Source organism: Ambystoma mexicanum, chromosome 12 (genome assembly GCF_040938575.1).
Source record: "Ambystoma mexicanum isolate Mex_15411 chromosome 12, UKY_AmexF1_1, whole genome shotgun sequence".
NCBI lineage: Eukaryota > Metazoa > Chordata > Amphibia > Caudata > Ambystomatidae > Ambystoma > Ambystoma mexicanum.
The window spans coordinates 873,630,837-873,647,060 of NC_090936.1; the positions used below are offsets into that span (position 1 = coordinate 873,630,837).

Below are 16,224 nucleotides of genomic sequence, written 5' to 3' on the forward strand. Positions count from 1 at the left end.
CACACCAACTGTGCAGCAAATACTACCCCTTGCACCTCAGGCCCGGCTCTAGCAGGGGGGCCAGGCCCCCCCAAGGCCACCCCTTGCCCCCCCCTAGAAAGGGGGCAATGCCAGTGGTGGTAAACAGCACTGGAATCCCAAGGGAGTATGGGCCTGAGGGGTGGATTTCACTCTACACATGCAGCAGCAACCAGGGTCGAACTGGGGCATAACATTGTCTCGGGCACCAATGAAAAAGTGGCCCACAGTGGGAAATGGGAATTCATTCCTTTTGTGACACTATTTTGAATAGTACCCAAGGTTTTTTTTTGTTGATAAAATGTAATGCAAATTGTGCATTTAAAAGAATATTTATTCAGCAACACTGGTCAAAACTACTAACCGCATAGTGAAGTAACTCATCAAACTGGCCCACATTGGGCCAAAAACGGGCCCACTTTGACCCAAAAAAACTGCCCCACGCAAGCATTTTGCGTTTTTGGTGTAGCCATGGGCCTATTGCCCTATAGGCCAGTCCGAGCCTTGCACCAATTTCAGAGACATCATTCTGAGAGGCTGAACTGCAGGAGGCCCGGCCAGGATTTTGTTTGCCCTAGACAATGATTTATGCTCCACAACATGAAAGCACAAATGACCAGGGAGATGGAGGGCCATTCACATCTTTAAGAGGGGTAGCACATTTATTCAAGCATGCTGCCTACTATTTTCTCAAAACTAAAATCACAATTTCAGTTTCTGTAATTTAAAGTAAGTTTCTCTTTTGAGGGTATATAGCATCTTTTCACATCATGCTTAATAATATGGTTAACCATATCAAACAATCAATGACAGGTGATGTTGCCTGAACACAGATTTCTGCAGAAGGTGCATCATCTTTTTTTAAATTATTTTTTTATTTTTTTTATTTGGATTATTCAAAACTTTAAAAAGTGAAAGAAAACTAACAAGATCAGTCTTGTTACACTCAGACACTTCGTGTCATCAGTTAGAATTAACACCATATTAACTTCCAGTTCAGTTTCCGACCAGGCGCTCACATTGGTGACTAAGTTCAGAGTCTTGTTCAATGGTCGTCAAGACATTCCTAAAAGGCCTGCAAGAAGACAACCAGTGCAAACATCAGATTTCTGTCTGCCCCGTCAAACATGGCTTGCCACCAGTCGTCAGCATTCAATGTATGGTGGCTACTGATCACTGGACCCAAGATTTGTGTTCTCAGGTTCCGAAACTTTGGACAAAACAGCGTTAGATGCTTCAGTGTCTCCTTGTGTAGATTGCAGAAGCGACATGTCGGGTCCAGTTCGGCATAAAGCGCCCATGTGCTTAGGCGTTCTTTGGTTGTCAACATGTTAAGCCTGAACTGCATATACAGAGATCTCGATTTTGCTCAGGAAATCGAGATAAAGTAGGCTTGCAGCTCCCGATATGCTCTTGCTTCACTGCAGACCTTATTCAGTCTTGATGTTCGCCCTGAGTAACATGTTTGGCGCCAGTCAGATCTCCATGGCTTCTTCTTGGCCGAGTCCCGGTTGTCAATAAGGGGTTTTTAGGCAATGTCATGTTCTTTCAGGACTTCAAGAATTTGCTCATTCCACATTGATAACACGGTGTACATTTTATCATTACCAGGGTTATGCAGTATTTTTACTTGAGATACTGGTGTTGTTACTATCGTTTTCCTGAACAAGTTTAGTAAGTTACAGCATACTCTTGCATGGATTGAGATGAGACCCAATCCGTAATGTATGCAAACAGTCGAAGTTCCTTTAGGTAATTGTAGGATCCTGACCAAGAAGATGTTTTCCAGTGTGTTCCATAAGTCGTGTGAACACCCAAATGCGTTTTCCATACCATAGATTAGGGCCGGCACTGCCTTTTGTTGATAAAAGGCAATGGTTGGCCTTAGAGAACATTTTTCATATTGTTTAATTATCATGGAAGCTTGACATGTCAGTTGCCGACACTTGCTTTTAGCGGAAGGTGCATCATCTAACTGGAGGCCCTTACAAATTACATTCAAAGTATATATTCTGCTGCATTAACTACTTGAGTATAAGTGAAAAGATAAAGTTGGTAGTATTAAAAATGTAATTCAGGAGGGGAGAGTGTAGTAAAATCAAATAGTGATAGATGCAAGGCTTTGAATTCAAAATTACCACTACCGTTGCGCAACATTCCATGCCATTATTCTGTAGTATTTCTGTGCCATTACAGAAGGGGACACGCCATTAGCAAATGACTCTTGGTGCTGCCACAAAAGGTGCAGTCCAATCTCAATTGCTAGGCCATGTCCCCTCTGCACTGGAACACAAGCCACATGCATGTGTAGGCCTTGTGGTCTAGCAGTTTGGGCTTAGTGACATGGCCAAGGATGATTTGAAAACAATGGTATGGGTGGCTGGCCAGAACAATGCCAGTGGTTATAATTGATTCAGAGATATTTGCCTACTAGGTACAAGCCAGAACTCATGCAGTGGAACACATATAGGATGGAGATAAAATGTCTGGAGAAACACACATCCTATGAGTGAGTTTGGTCACTTACCCACCCAATGACTAGCCAGGTCTATGTTAATGCCTATGGCATTACCACCAACTTCCTGCCCCTCGCCACCAAAACGTACCCTTTCTGGAACTCGTTGAGCAAGATCCATAACAAAGTAACACAACACATGTTGCTGTATAGTGGCGTGCACTGTTATGGCAAAGCATTCTTTTGAGTGTTTTATTTACTTAATTGCCTCTGTAAATGAGCTCCTGGTGTAATAAAAATCGATTAATGTGTGTCTTCAGCCAGTTGATTTTATAAGCAATATCTTTGTCAATGCCTCTATTCCTTGCACTGAAGTCCTGTCTAAAGCAGGCAACCACAAAGGCAACAGTTTTGGCTTGCAGATAGGTATTAGACCGGCATTTGCCAAGCAATGCCATTATATGCCCTGGTACTAGCCGTTTTCCAGCTTTTCCCATCCTATGGCCAGGCAGTACTTGTGATGATTCACAGGTTCTCATCACATCTCCCCAGAGGGTAGCCCTCCCCTATGAGGGTAGGGAGGTGAGGCCCGAACCCACTGGTCCCTCTAGGGGTGGTACAAAGTGGGAGGACGAGAAAAAGAGAAATAAGTGGGCACCACAGGGTAAATATTATTATTTGTCGTCTTCAGTCCGTATTTGTATTTTAAATTTTAGCAAAGAAATATCTAAACACTTGCGGGAGCAGGCTGAGAAGGGTCTGGAGTCACCCTGACCCAAGAAAACAAGTGAGGCAATAGACTAGATGGGAAACCAAGTCACACAACCGCTCTCCGTTTGTACCCAGTCTGGGTAATTATATTCGAAAAAACAATTCCAAATAGTTTTAGTTTGGTTCTTCTTAATTTGAGAATTGTTCATAGAAAAATGAGTTCCAAGACTTTGTTTATGTAATATATATTCTGTTATCAAAAAAATCAAAAGAATGATCACTAATCAAATCTTAGTGAGGACGCAGCTGACATGTTGCATTATGCAAGTAGACTTAAAATGCCAATGCATTTCGGAGTATAAAGCTCCTTCATCAGGGCAAGTCTGTACTTTTAGGAAACAATAACATCAACAAAAATGCATACAATGTTTATAAAGCAAGAGATACATAATGATATGTAATGGTAGCATAATGATCATAAAGCGCATAGAAGAATAATGGTTACATACCCCAATGGAAGAATTCGAGTCAAGGTGTAATATGTAAAAACAGAAAAAATAAAGTAAATAGAAATCAGTGCAGATTCGCGTTTACAATCATTCAATTAATGTCATGAGCTCATAGGTGGAAGAAAATTACCTCGCTTAAAGAATGGAGTCAGGCGCGTTAAAACAGGAAAGACTCCATTCTTTAAGCGAGGTAATTTTCTTCCACCTATGAGCTCATGACATTAATTGAATGATTGTAAACGGGAATCTGCACTGATTTCTATTTACTTTATTTTTTCTGTTTTTACATATTACACCTTGACTCGAATTCTTCCATTGGGGTATGTAACCATTATTCTTCCATGCGCTTTATGATCATTATGCTACCATTACATATCATTATGTATCTCTTGCTTTATAAACATTGTATGCATTTTTGTTGATGTTATTGTTTCCTAAAAGTACAGACTTGCCCTGATGAAGGAGCTTTATACTCCGAAATGCATTGGCATTTTAAGTCTACTTGCATAATGCAACATGTCAGCTGCGTCCTCACTAAGATTTGATTAGTGATCATTCTTTTGATTTTTTTGATAAAAGAATATATATTACATAAACAAAGTCTTGGAACTCATTTTTCTATGAACAATTCTCAAATTAAGAAGAACCAAACTAAAACTATTTGGAATTGTTTTTTCGAATATAATTACCCAGACTGGGTACAAACGGAGAGCGGTTGTGTGACTAGGTTTCCCATCTAGTCTATTGCCTCACAAAGTGGGAGGACCTCATATGGGGAGACTCCGCTCATGGGGATGAGGACTCCCGTCCGTAAAAGGCCGCCCTCCACCCTTTTTCCCTGCAGCCATGGCCCTATTACCTCCTTCTTCCTCCCAACCTGAAGCTACTGTTATTGTTAAGTCTCTACTATTGCATCTGTAAGGCCAGATGGGACTGAGACGAGGAAGAGCCAAAGAAACATCCAGAACAACAGTAGAAGAAATTACCAAAGAACCGAGAAGAGGTGGCCACTGTTAGGCTTGAAGGTAACGTCAAAGGCATTTACGACAAACATTGCTGCTACGCTGGGGCAGGCCCAGCAATATAAAGTAAAGACCAAGGAAGGACTAAGTGTGTTCAGGAGCAGGAAGAGTAGTAAGGGACCCTGGTGTCCATAGTGCAGGGTCTGGGAAATTCAAACCCACTCTGCCCGAAGCGCTGAGATACAGTTGGTCTCCGAAGAAGAAGCTGAAAGGAATTACATGAGCCGGAGCAAACCCGACTTGCTGCTGAAGCAGGAAAAATTCAGCAGTGATTTGGCCTGGACGTGGACTGTGTGTTCACTGAACCCTTTTCTTCTTGGTTTATTTGTTAGTGACGGGGATAGAGTAGGTGGTTTAGACAAGAACAGTATTATGGTTTCTTTTGACTTACATCCTGACAAGCATTCAAGTTATTTTGTGTTTGAGGAAGGGAAAACCCCTCTTCAAATAGGCAGAGACAGGTTCTTTTTCTTATTTGAATACAAGTCTATAGCCAAAATGATACCACCTTGTCCATCTCCGTACTCCATCACACCACATACCCTTATGGCAGTGCCTGGCAAATGCCTATCCATGCCTAATCAAACCCCAAAGCTGTTCGCTTCACCAATACATGTTGTCTTCAGTTTGTCTCCCTAAGTGAACGTGTATATGCCCAGATGCGGGTGCCTTGCTTGCTACACCTAGGAAATCAAGCTGCGCCTCACTGAGTTGGTCCAACAAGACCCTGCCTGAAAATGATAAGGCTAGCATGGCAAGTATGGACCAGTTTCAGATCTTCACATGATTACTTTTCAGTGGGGGTCTGACCTAAATAGAATGTATCTTGGTCTGTGTGGAAGCCTAGTCTACTCTGCAGAAATGTTTCATGATTCAAACTGACTTCATAACCTCATACTGTTTTAGTAATTTACGAGTTTGCATTCAAACAGAATACATTTATGGATTTAACATTTGGACAATGCCCATGCCCCCCTGCTTTGCCCTTCTCCCCTCAAATACAAACAGCCAAGGGTGCACAGGCCCACCCAGTGAGGTGTTATCTTTTTAACTTGTATCAGAGGCAGATTATTTACAACAGGAAGTGATTGGAGATGACAAAAGGTAAAAGGCACTGGCCATTGCTGTGGCCGTTTTTTATTTAAATTATATAGTGTTTTAACAAGCTATTTAAGTGTGATTGTTGGGTGATTAGAAACTAAGGGGACAAAGAACAAGCTGTGTGAAACAACAACCTTGTCATGCATTTCATTGTGTCTGTATGAGATGTTTTGTATGTTCTCATTGATTTCTATGCTGCAGCGTGTAGGCTTCCATTCAGGATAGGGAAAATAAAGCTACAATTTTAGGGGGTCATTTTCCAAGTCAAGCGGAGTGGGTGTATTTATCACCACTTGTTATGAGCTGCAGGATTTTGTATGATTTGGCAGGCGAAGTTGGAGAGAAGATGGGAGTTAACAAGGCCCCCCCTACCAAACCTGATTGGCTTTCCACCAGCATGTATTTTTAAGTTGGCGGAAAACCAATGGATTCCTATGGGATCTGCCTGACTTTTACAACTGGCAAAAGCAGGCAGATTCCAAAGGAATTCATTGTGGATGATTCCCACAATCGTTAATTGTGGAAGTGATTTACACTTTTCCAGACACATGGTGGAAAGGTGAAGAGCAAAGGCGATTTTCACCTGTGTTTTACTCTTTACTTTTCCAGTACTTGGTGGAAACATGAACATTAATGAATGGTCCCTTTTGAAAAAAATTGGAAACAGGAGTGGTCCCTTCCTGTACAATTTAAGATTCAAAATAAAATGCCCCCTTACTCTTTTCATCAACACGTTTCTACAATGATGAATACATTGTCAGGTAGATTTATCAAGTGACTTGTGCATGTTTTAAGTAATCTGTATCAAATGGAGTATTATTTTAGGCATTCAAAACCAAACTTCAACACATATATGTACCAATCTGAGCTTGGAAGATGTGTGGTTAAGAATCTAAATTTCATGCTAGGCTCAAATTCTGGCTTTACCATTTAACCAAAGTGTGTGATCCTGGACAAATTATTTAATTTTACTATGCCTTGCCTGCTAAAAATAGGTGGCCCTAGAAGTGATTCAGTTCGCATTATAAGCTATTCCAAAAAGTCTTGCTAAAGGTTTAATAGATGGGCAGCACAGGCATTAGGACCCACCAACAACACACTTCCACATCTTTCTTTGAAAATATCAGGCGACATTTATTGAACAAAAGTGTGTAATTCAATAACAAATCAAAGTAAACACATCAAACAAAAAGTCATCATGGAAAATTGCATATTATAAACAGTATTTATATAGTATGCGCCAGACAATGATGTACAGGGGCATGTCAGGTGAGCAAGGCAGTCTCCTCCCTGCCACACCCCACCAGGAGCAATACCAAGAGGCTGTAAACACCTCAACCTGCATCGTCTGCCTCCTGATGCAGCTCTCCAAGCCCTAGCATTCTATCCTACATGCCATCACTCCCTCGCACCCTCAACTTAATTAAAATGTGCTGCAAAAATGCAACAACATATAAGATGTTATGTTTAAAATTTAATTTTGTAAGAAACAATATCTCCTATTCCGTGCTTCAGTATTCTGGAGGGGGGAGGGTCAATCTTTCACAACAAGATGGAGGTAGCACAAGCACCTCCTCCTGGGCCTGCTGGGAGTAGCCACAATGTTCAGAAAGGCATTGTTGGGCGAACACCATCTGAGATGGTACAAAGACTGGGGGTCTCACTGCTCTGCCCTTTCAGAGGGGGAGGAGGAGCATTACCCTCGATTTTCCCCAGCCAGGCCGAGAAAGGCATGCTGGGGGCTGGTGGGAGTGGAGGTAAATGGGAATGGTGGTTAGAGGAGCTGAAGGAAGGTGACTTGGGGTGAAAGGTGAAGGAGGATTGCATATAATAGCAAGGGAAGAGCAGATGTGAAGGGGAGATAGGTAGCTTGATGTTGCAACACTATGTTCCTTGCTGCTCTTTTTGCTCTGTACTGTTTTTTATAGAGGGGTGCAAATGCATTTTTCCAGACTTGGAAATACATTATTTGCTGGGTCACGGATGTTGGAAATCTGTTTCAACGCCAGCACTTTATTTAGGGTACTCCTAGACCCACACCCATTGGAATGTGGGCCCCCCTGGTCATAAACCCGGCCCACCCAGATAAAAATTCCTGGAGCCGGGCCTGCTTGGGGCAGACAGCCTCCAGGATAAAGTGGAAGCATAGCCAATCAACTCAGACCATGCCTGCATGCAGACCACCCTTCTTTAAACATTCACTGGAAATGTATTGCACATCTCACTGCCTTCTGTGTCATAAATTACCTCCTTTAGTTCTCTTCTGATCGCTGCAATCTATTCCTTGGAAGCAGCATGTGATGCGAGCATCACCTTAATTCAGGTCTAACTACCGTTTGTTTTCCAGGGTGCAATTGTGGGTCTTGTTGTTGGATTTTCCATTTCACTGTGGGCTGGAATCGGAGGTCAGTTGTATCCCCCTCTGCCTGAACGACGTTTGCCATTGAATCTCACAACCGCCGGATGTAACATGAGCATTTATGAAATAAATAACAATTGGACGTCAACTACAGCAATGCCAGGATTTACACTTCTGATACAAACTGAAGTCACTGAAAGGTATTTCTACAAGCACACTGTTAAATGATGTTATTGCATTCTTGTGAACATGTGAACAATACTCAGGGGACACCTTGCGAAGATTGCTTAAATGGACACATCTGATTTGACAGTGTTAGTAGTTGTACCCCTTAGAACATCACAAGAAGGGACCGCTTTAGTGTGTTTGCAAACTTGAGGAGATTGACGCCCCTCTTTGTAGTGAAAAGTTACTTTTATAATAGATTTATAATGGTAGACTTCAATAGCCGTACACAATCCATGTCAATAATTGTACTAGAGATATGTTATAGGAAAATTGCATCACTGCTCATCACACTTTGCAGTTGATGCACGATGTCACAGTACTTGCTGCCAGACTTTCAATTGCTACTGTAATACTGTAATTTAAAAAAAATTTAAATAATGACTAACTTTTCAGATTCTTTACTGTTCAACTAATTCTCTTTGTCAAGTTGCAGGCATTAGTTGATGAAATAGGAGACATTTATGTTAGTATGTTTCTTTAATGTGCTGCTGAGATTCAGCACAGCAGAGCCAGAATCTATGTCAGTGTATTTTTAGAAGGTGACTTGCAATATCCGAGTAATGCACGGTAGGTGATACTTGATCCCACACAGTTTTTCTACTACAATCTATTAGTAACATCACTACTCACCTGTAATATGAAAATGATATCAGGGCGGTGCCTGTAATATCCTGCGCAGTTGACATTTGACATCACAATGCTTGGTTATTCAGCCAGCACAGGGGAGAATTCCAGCTGCCAAGGGAGCAATTAAAGTCCACTAACTTTTCTTATTGCTTTCTTCTAAAATAGCTTATAAGGACCAATTCATGGTAGTATATTTATTTTGTCCATTGCTGGAGTTTAACACAAGAGGTAAGATTCTATCAGATTCTAAATTGATTGAATGTTTCAGCAAATGGAAGATATGATGATGGTGAATGAAGGTGTAAGCATGTATTATAAGGAATAGAACATCCCCTACCATACGTAAAAAGGATATTGCAAGTCAATATTTTGTGTCATATTGATAGGTTTATTTATAAATTTGTTAGGGCAACATAAGAGATGTAATGCCCCTTGATATACAATACTACGCCACAATTCTGGTCAAGAAGAACATATAGTGCGCATCTCGAAATCTGTGAAATGTATAAAGTAAACTTCAAGTAAAGTTGTCTCAGGCTTTGCACCAAGAATATCATTACAAAATTGTGGACACATCAATAATCAACTAGCAGTTCCAATTTTCCCTGCCTGTATGGACCTCTCTACTGGTATTTATGCAGGCATTCGAAGCAACTCACATATACATATATATTTTAAAAGATACTAGACATTCTAAACATGTATATTGCTTCTGTATATGCAACACAATGATAACATTGACACTGTTTGGCAGTGTATCCACATATTGTAACCTCTTCAAAACGTATGTTTTTCTCCAGTATCTGGGAAAAGATACTTGAACATATAACATCTATCAACACATGTAAATTCAACTTGGCTCCCCTGTCAAGTGTGAGGCAGTGAATGTATATATTATGTGCATTTCATTAAAATGCACACAGTGGTCAGCATACATTAGACTCCCACAGGTTTGAATTTGAAGAATAACACTTTCAAATATTCTTGCACACAGCTCTGAACGGTGTCCAGTCATTATCTCGAAAACAAAATGTCGAATTACAATAATGTCGAAACAATAATGTCGAAAACAAAAATGTCGAATTGTTTTTTTTTTAATTTACATGTTTTTTTGGGGTTCCGGTGGTAAAAAAAAGGGGTAAAACATAAAAAAAAAATTAAAAAAGGGGGGTTGGGGGGGAACCCCCCCATTTCGAATAAAAATCAACAAAAAAAAGAAATTCGTCATTTTTGTTTTCGAATTTATTTTTTCGACATTATGACTTTCGACATATTTGTATTCGAGATTATGACTATAAACCGCTCTGAACACATCAGTGTGGGATCTTCTCAGAGTGTGTATGTGCAGTTTTCAAAGAACAGGTGTGTGCGACTTTCAATCTATTTATGTGTGTGACTTTGAATGCAGCTGTGTGCGCAAATTGTAAGTGCACATGCACTGTTGCACTGCTTCCAATCTATTCCTATTGAGTTTTCCTTCAGTTTAACAAGTTTGGGCTGGAGAAGCAATCTCCCGCAGGAAAATGTACAATAATAGAACATCCTTTCCCTGTCACATTACACATGAGCCTATTTATGCATTTAAAGATAAGGGGCTGCAAGGGCTTAAACACATTGCACTATTTTCAGAGAATGGGATGATTTAGATTATTCTCAAACATATCAATTATGACTGGACACACAGTGGGTGCAAATGTGTGTGATATCACACCAGGCGACAGTGGGTCAACTGCACTATGACTTGCATTATTCTGTGCCAGCATAAGCCAAGGATTCTGTTTTGTGCTGCTTAAATTTACAAAAACAGTCTGCTTTTAAGCACACCAAAGTTACATTCTGTTTTCAATCTCACCTCTCAATAAAAAATGCATTGGGCTTTATGGAATTCACATGTCACTTGATTCTCAATATAAATGGGAGACACAGGGCACCATGTTTAAGACTGGACTGTGTCTTTCATATTCTATTTGGCTCCACCCTCTATTCCCTGTGTTTTTACACTGGACAGTCTATGTGGATAATGTGGAATTATGTTTGGGGTTTATCTTACTTAATTTTTAAAAGTGGATTCTTGTTTTTGGAGAATTATCAGGGACTCCCTCAGTCTGGAATTACTGCCTGAGTGACAGCAGTTGGGTGTCTAGAACTCAAATTGATGCAACACATCTGGAGGTGTTGATGCTCTTTGGTCTATGTTATGTTATGTTAACAGAAATTATTGAGCGCACGTACGCCCGAAGGCATCGTAACACTTGTAGCATAAAGGAGTTTTTAATAAATGTGCGCTTTTTGAATACTATTGTTTTTAGTAGCCGCCGAAAAGCAAGGTGGTCAGCGGTTCCCCACAGAGCAAGAGGAAGATCGTTCCAGGCATTGGCGGCCACCACAGAAAAGGCACGCCTCCCTGAATGGGACAGCCTAAACCAAGGGATGACTACCAGAAAAGCCGACTGGGAGCAGAGAGAGTGAGTGGGCACATATTGCACAAGTTTAGCTTGTAAATACTCTGCTCTGATACCATAAAAGGCCTCATGTACAATGCACAACGACTTAAACATGATCCGAGCTGCAACAGGAAGCCAGTGCAGTTGCCTCAGCAGCGGAGACCTGTGTGCTCCGAATGGAGGATGAAGGATGGATCGAGCAGTTGCATTCTGAAGTAGTTGTAGCTGCTTGATCAAGTAGCGAGGCTGCGCCATGTAGAGCGAGTTACAATAATCCGAACACTCAGTACCAGAGCAGTGACCACCGGGGCTTGGCAGGCTGTAGGAATGAAAGGAAGGACCTTCCGCAGGACACTGAGCATAAAATGGCCAATCTTACAGACCGCTGCCGCCTGCTCATCCATGGCCAGGGAGGCAGTGATTTTAACCCTCAAATTTCTGACCGACAGGACAGGCATGAGGAGAGGGCAAAGAGAAGAGGGCCAGATGTCAGCGGCCCAAAACAAATGGGGAGAAGTGGTTCTACAACCAGGACCACGGTTTTACTACCATTAAGCTTTAGCCAATTGGATGTCATCCATACTCCTAACTCTCAAGACATTTCCTCAGCCGAGCAACTGTCTCAGATTGAGTAACGTCCAGTCGGACCAGAATCTGGGTATCATCCGCATATGACTAATAGCAGAACCCATGTGACTAAAGATGGACAAGGAGAAATCTAATATAAATATTAAACAAAATGGGGGAGAACACTGATCCTTAAGGAACCCCACATACGAGTGAGACAGGCACAGAGCGAAAGTGAGGAAGAGAGACTGACTGTGTGCGGTCTGGCAGAAAGGCTGAAAACCAATCGAGAACTTGGTCAGACAATCTGGCCACGGACAGACGAGAGACCAGGGTGGAATAATCGACTGTGTCGAAAGTAGCCAACAGATCTAATAGCAGGACTGCTCCAACACCAGCCTGATCCACCAGGTGCACCAGATCGTCAAGCACTGAGTTCAGGACAGATTCAGTGCCTCTCCCCAGGCCAAAATCCAGATTGAAACACAAAAAAGTACCAGGAGGACTCTAGAAAGTTGGACAAAAGGGGGGAGACCAGAGATTCCAGAACTTTCATCATAAATGGCAGGAGCGAAATGGGCCAGTAATTGGCCAACACTTCGGGATCCAGGGATGGTTCTCTAAGCAGAGGGATGACAAGGGTATGCTTAAGTGAGGGCGGGATCACACCCTTAGCAGATGAGAGGGTAACAGCCGAGGTAATGTGAGCAGTCATATCACCCAACACTTGCAATAAGAGGGCCAGAGTTATAGCATCCGCAGGGGAGGCCGATTTCAAGCACTGATAGCTCGCAGTATATCAGAATTGGAGAAAAGAGGAACGTGGACCACGACCCCGTAGCAGGCAGGGCTCAGCAAAAGCCCTATCAGTAGTAGACGATAGCAATCTCTACCTGGGCTACAGCAAGTGTAGGGATCAATTTTCACGAATGTGGGACTCTGCTAATTCAGTTATGTGATGACATTGTCATGTGATCCTTTGATACAAAGCCTCTGCTGCACTTCTGGTCAAAGTCTAGTGCACAGTATGTATGATTGCAACCCTTCCTTCCTTTTGACTGTAAATCCCAGAAATTGACGGTTGTAAAGTGAAGACATAAAGGCACTGAAAATGGTCCAGTTGTAAACTTGCCTTTGGCCCTGCTGCAGACCCCTTGAGCCCATCTGTATTGTGTTCTGAGTATGGTCTGTGGTTTTGCCAGTGGTGATATTTCCTTGGTGGTGGACTTGTCCCACTGCAAGCCACATTTAGTGGACACTGACTTTGATTGCTTTGCCTGATGCATGAAGTTACTGTTCCCCATGACCCCTGCCTGCCAAACCCACCCATATTGTACACTGGCCATGGCCTTTGAGTATAGCCAGTGATCATTTTGACCAACGCATAACCTTGGGCTGTGTTCACGGCTCCCCAAACTGACCCTTAGTGCCCAGAGTCCATGGCCTATGGCCAGGACCAGTCACCACCTTGCCCCCTGATGTGGAGGCTAGACCTTTGCCCTACACACCCCCAAGCCACATAAAGTGTTCTTTGGTTTTGGCCATCAGCCATGGCCAGTTGCCCTGGTACTTAGGAGATTCATCCACTGGGAATCAATATATGGCAAAGGCCATATTCCCTGACCATGGCCAGTGGTGAATTTGCCCCAAGCCTGGCAATTGGATATTTCCAGAGCCATGATCTTCATCTATACAGCAGATCCTTCAGCCTACCCATAGTGGGCTCTGCCAGTGGTCACTTTCCTCAAGAGATGTCCTTTGAAAATCACCCGGTCCCCCCAACTGGAAGGCAATGGCAGAGCCAGTAGTAGTGTCTCTCTGATTATGGTTAAGTTGAGTTAAATTGGACTCACCATAGGAAGAGCATTTATTCAAATGCTTACCATTTTAACCCCATTTGACAAATCTACACCAGCTTTTCCAAATAAAACATGCATCAAATTCTAAATATGTTTTAAAGGTTTCATGAAGTTCCATCAAAGGGGTGTCACGACCCTCGCCCAAAACCCCCTCTGTCAAACCCATTGGCTAGGTGGTGTCAGGACTCGGGCCTCTAGAGCCTGGCATCCTCTTCAAAAGCCCTCATGGGGCCAGTCCTGGCGCATATGGCGCCAGGCTCATACACCATGAACAACAATGTGCTTGGGAACTACTTTATTGTATTGTCAGCCAACATGGAGGCATCCACATAGCTTGGTTCCCTAAGAACCAAGCTATGCAGTCTAGTGTTTTGGGTGTGGCAGGCCTGGAACTACTTTCCCTGATACTACTTTACCTGGGCTATATAAACCACACCCTGACTGCAGAACATGCTTCGTGTTACTTTGCAGCTTGCAACGTGACGCTCACCGTGTCCAGCTATTCCCTCGAGCCTCGGAGAAGCAGAACCTGCAAGGAGACAAAAGGAACATCATTAGCAGTAGCATTTTACCTGCAGTCTTCATCTTTAAACACTTGTAGCTACTGAGAACAGCTATCTCGAATCTGCACGCCTCCCGGACAGAACGACCTGAAAGAGGAAGATAGAGGCAACATTAAAGAAAGCTGTAGAGACATTTACAAATTACGAACTGCTCAAAATGCTTATCTGGCTGGTCACCTCTCGGCTGGCACCACTCCGGATATTCCACTCGCGCTGAAGAACACCACGACCTACAGGGAAGGAAAACACAGGTTAGCAAAGGCAAGACTTTGCAGCGCTGCGCATAGCGCTTACTTACCGCATCATACCGCTCTTAATGCACCATCATTTACCAGCGGGACTCAACCAAGCCAGTTCGCCATGCTGAAGCTCTGCATATCTAAGGGAGAAAAAAGAGACATTTTAAACAAAGAAAGGTATGCAGGATAGCAACAAAACTAAAGAACAGCAATAAGACCTACCTGAACAATATCAAATGTGCCGGCGTCAGTGAAGTAAGTGGACCGCACTCGTCCATGAAAGACAACACGCCCCTGCAAAGAAGGCAGGACGGAGAGCACGCCTAATTCTACCACAAGGTAGAATTAGGGAGGGACTGAAAGCATACAGGGGTGGAGGGAGGATACTTACCCCAGTCGGTCAGTCTAGAACACAGTCCTCCTGTATTTTCAGGCAGAACCTTCCCTGCAGACCATATCAGGGCTAAGCTGAGAAGCATACCAGCGAGTAACCCAGCTGGGTGGCATCCCTGTGAATACCAGGTGAGCGTAACAAGGGGTGGAGGGGCAACATTAAAGCGGCCTCCAAAAATGTGTATTTCCTCTTCAATTTCTCATCTATATATATAAAATGCTTAGGTGTGTTTCCGTACTCAGCTGATGCAATGTCTCAGTGTTATGTTGCCCTCTGGTGTCCAAATGACAAATGGCACCCACTTCAACAAAATCTATCATTTCAACATACAGAAGCAATTTATTAGTGTTAGGTTGCCCTCTGCTGTCCAAATGTCAAAGTGCACACATTTCAACAAGAGCTACCATTTCAACAAACAGAATGAGCACGGTTTTACACGGTCACCTTCACCTTCTACTATCCCAAACATTTGAAAGTTACTTCCTTCCATCTCCACTTCTCTTCATACAGGGCAAGGCGGTTCCAGTGTCAATTAACAGTTAATCAGCGGCAAAACGCTGTAGGATGAATGCCTCCTCACAAGCTAAAAAGGAAAGTAGGTGCTGTAATTATGCTACTATCCAATCTTATGCCATCACAGGAACTGTACAATGGAACACGGTTGACAATTACACGTCTACAAAGACAAATCAAAGAGGCCCTTGTAATCGATGGAACTTGGATACTGTTCTTATACCGTGCATACCTCTCACTCCACCTGATCCACCTGTTACCATTAAAAAGTCACAGGGACCTATGCACACTTTGTGAAAGCGATCAGTGGTAATTCTGATATTTAAGAAGGGGGACAGAAGTGATCCTAAGAATTACTAACCAATATTGACCTTTAATGACCTTTAAAATATGCTAGAACGGAACAGCTAGTAGGGCAAGATTTGCTCTCAGTGGCATCCCCAGGTTGACTGGTTTGTGCCAACATTTCTCAAGGAGTTGGGTGGCCTGTGTCAAAAGCATATATTTGCTAGTCTAGCAAAATTCCTGTTTGCGGTTTGTTTTAAATATGCCTAATACTGTCCAAAAACCCTTTATTGATATCTGAGTTTGCCCAGAACTATCTGAGTCCCAGCA

General features: G+C 42.6%; 1 protein-coding gene across 1 annotated transcript in view; it reads left to right on the top strand.

Annotated features, from left to right (window-relative positions):
• The window catches only part of LOC138514086 (sodium-coupled monocarboxylate transporter 1-like), a 606,141-nt gene that overhangs the window by 395,702 nt on the left and 194,215 nt on the right, over positions 1-16,224 (top strand). Inside the window, exon 12 of the mRNA XM_069629351.1 lies at positions 8,164-8,375. Coding sequence (XP_069485452.1) covers positions 8,164-8,375 — 212 coding nt within the window. The remainder of the gene's footprint in view (positions 1-8,163; positions 8,376-16,224) is intronic.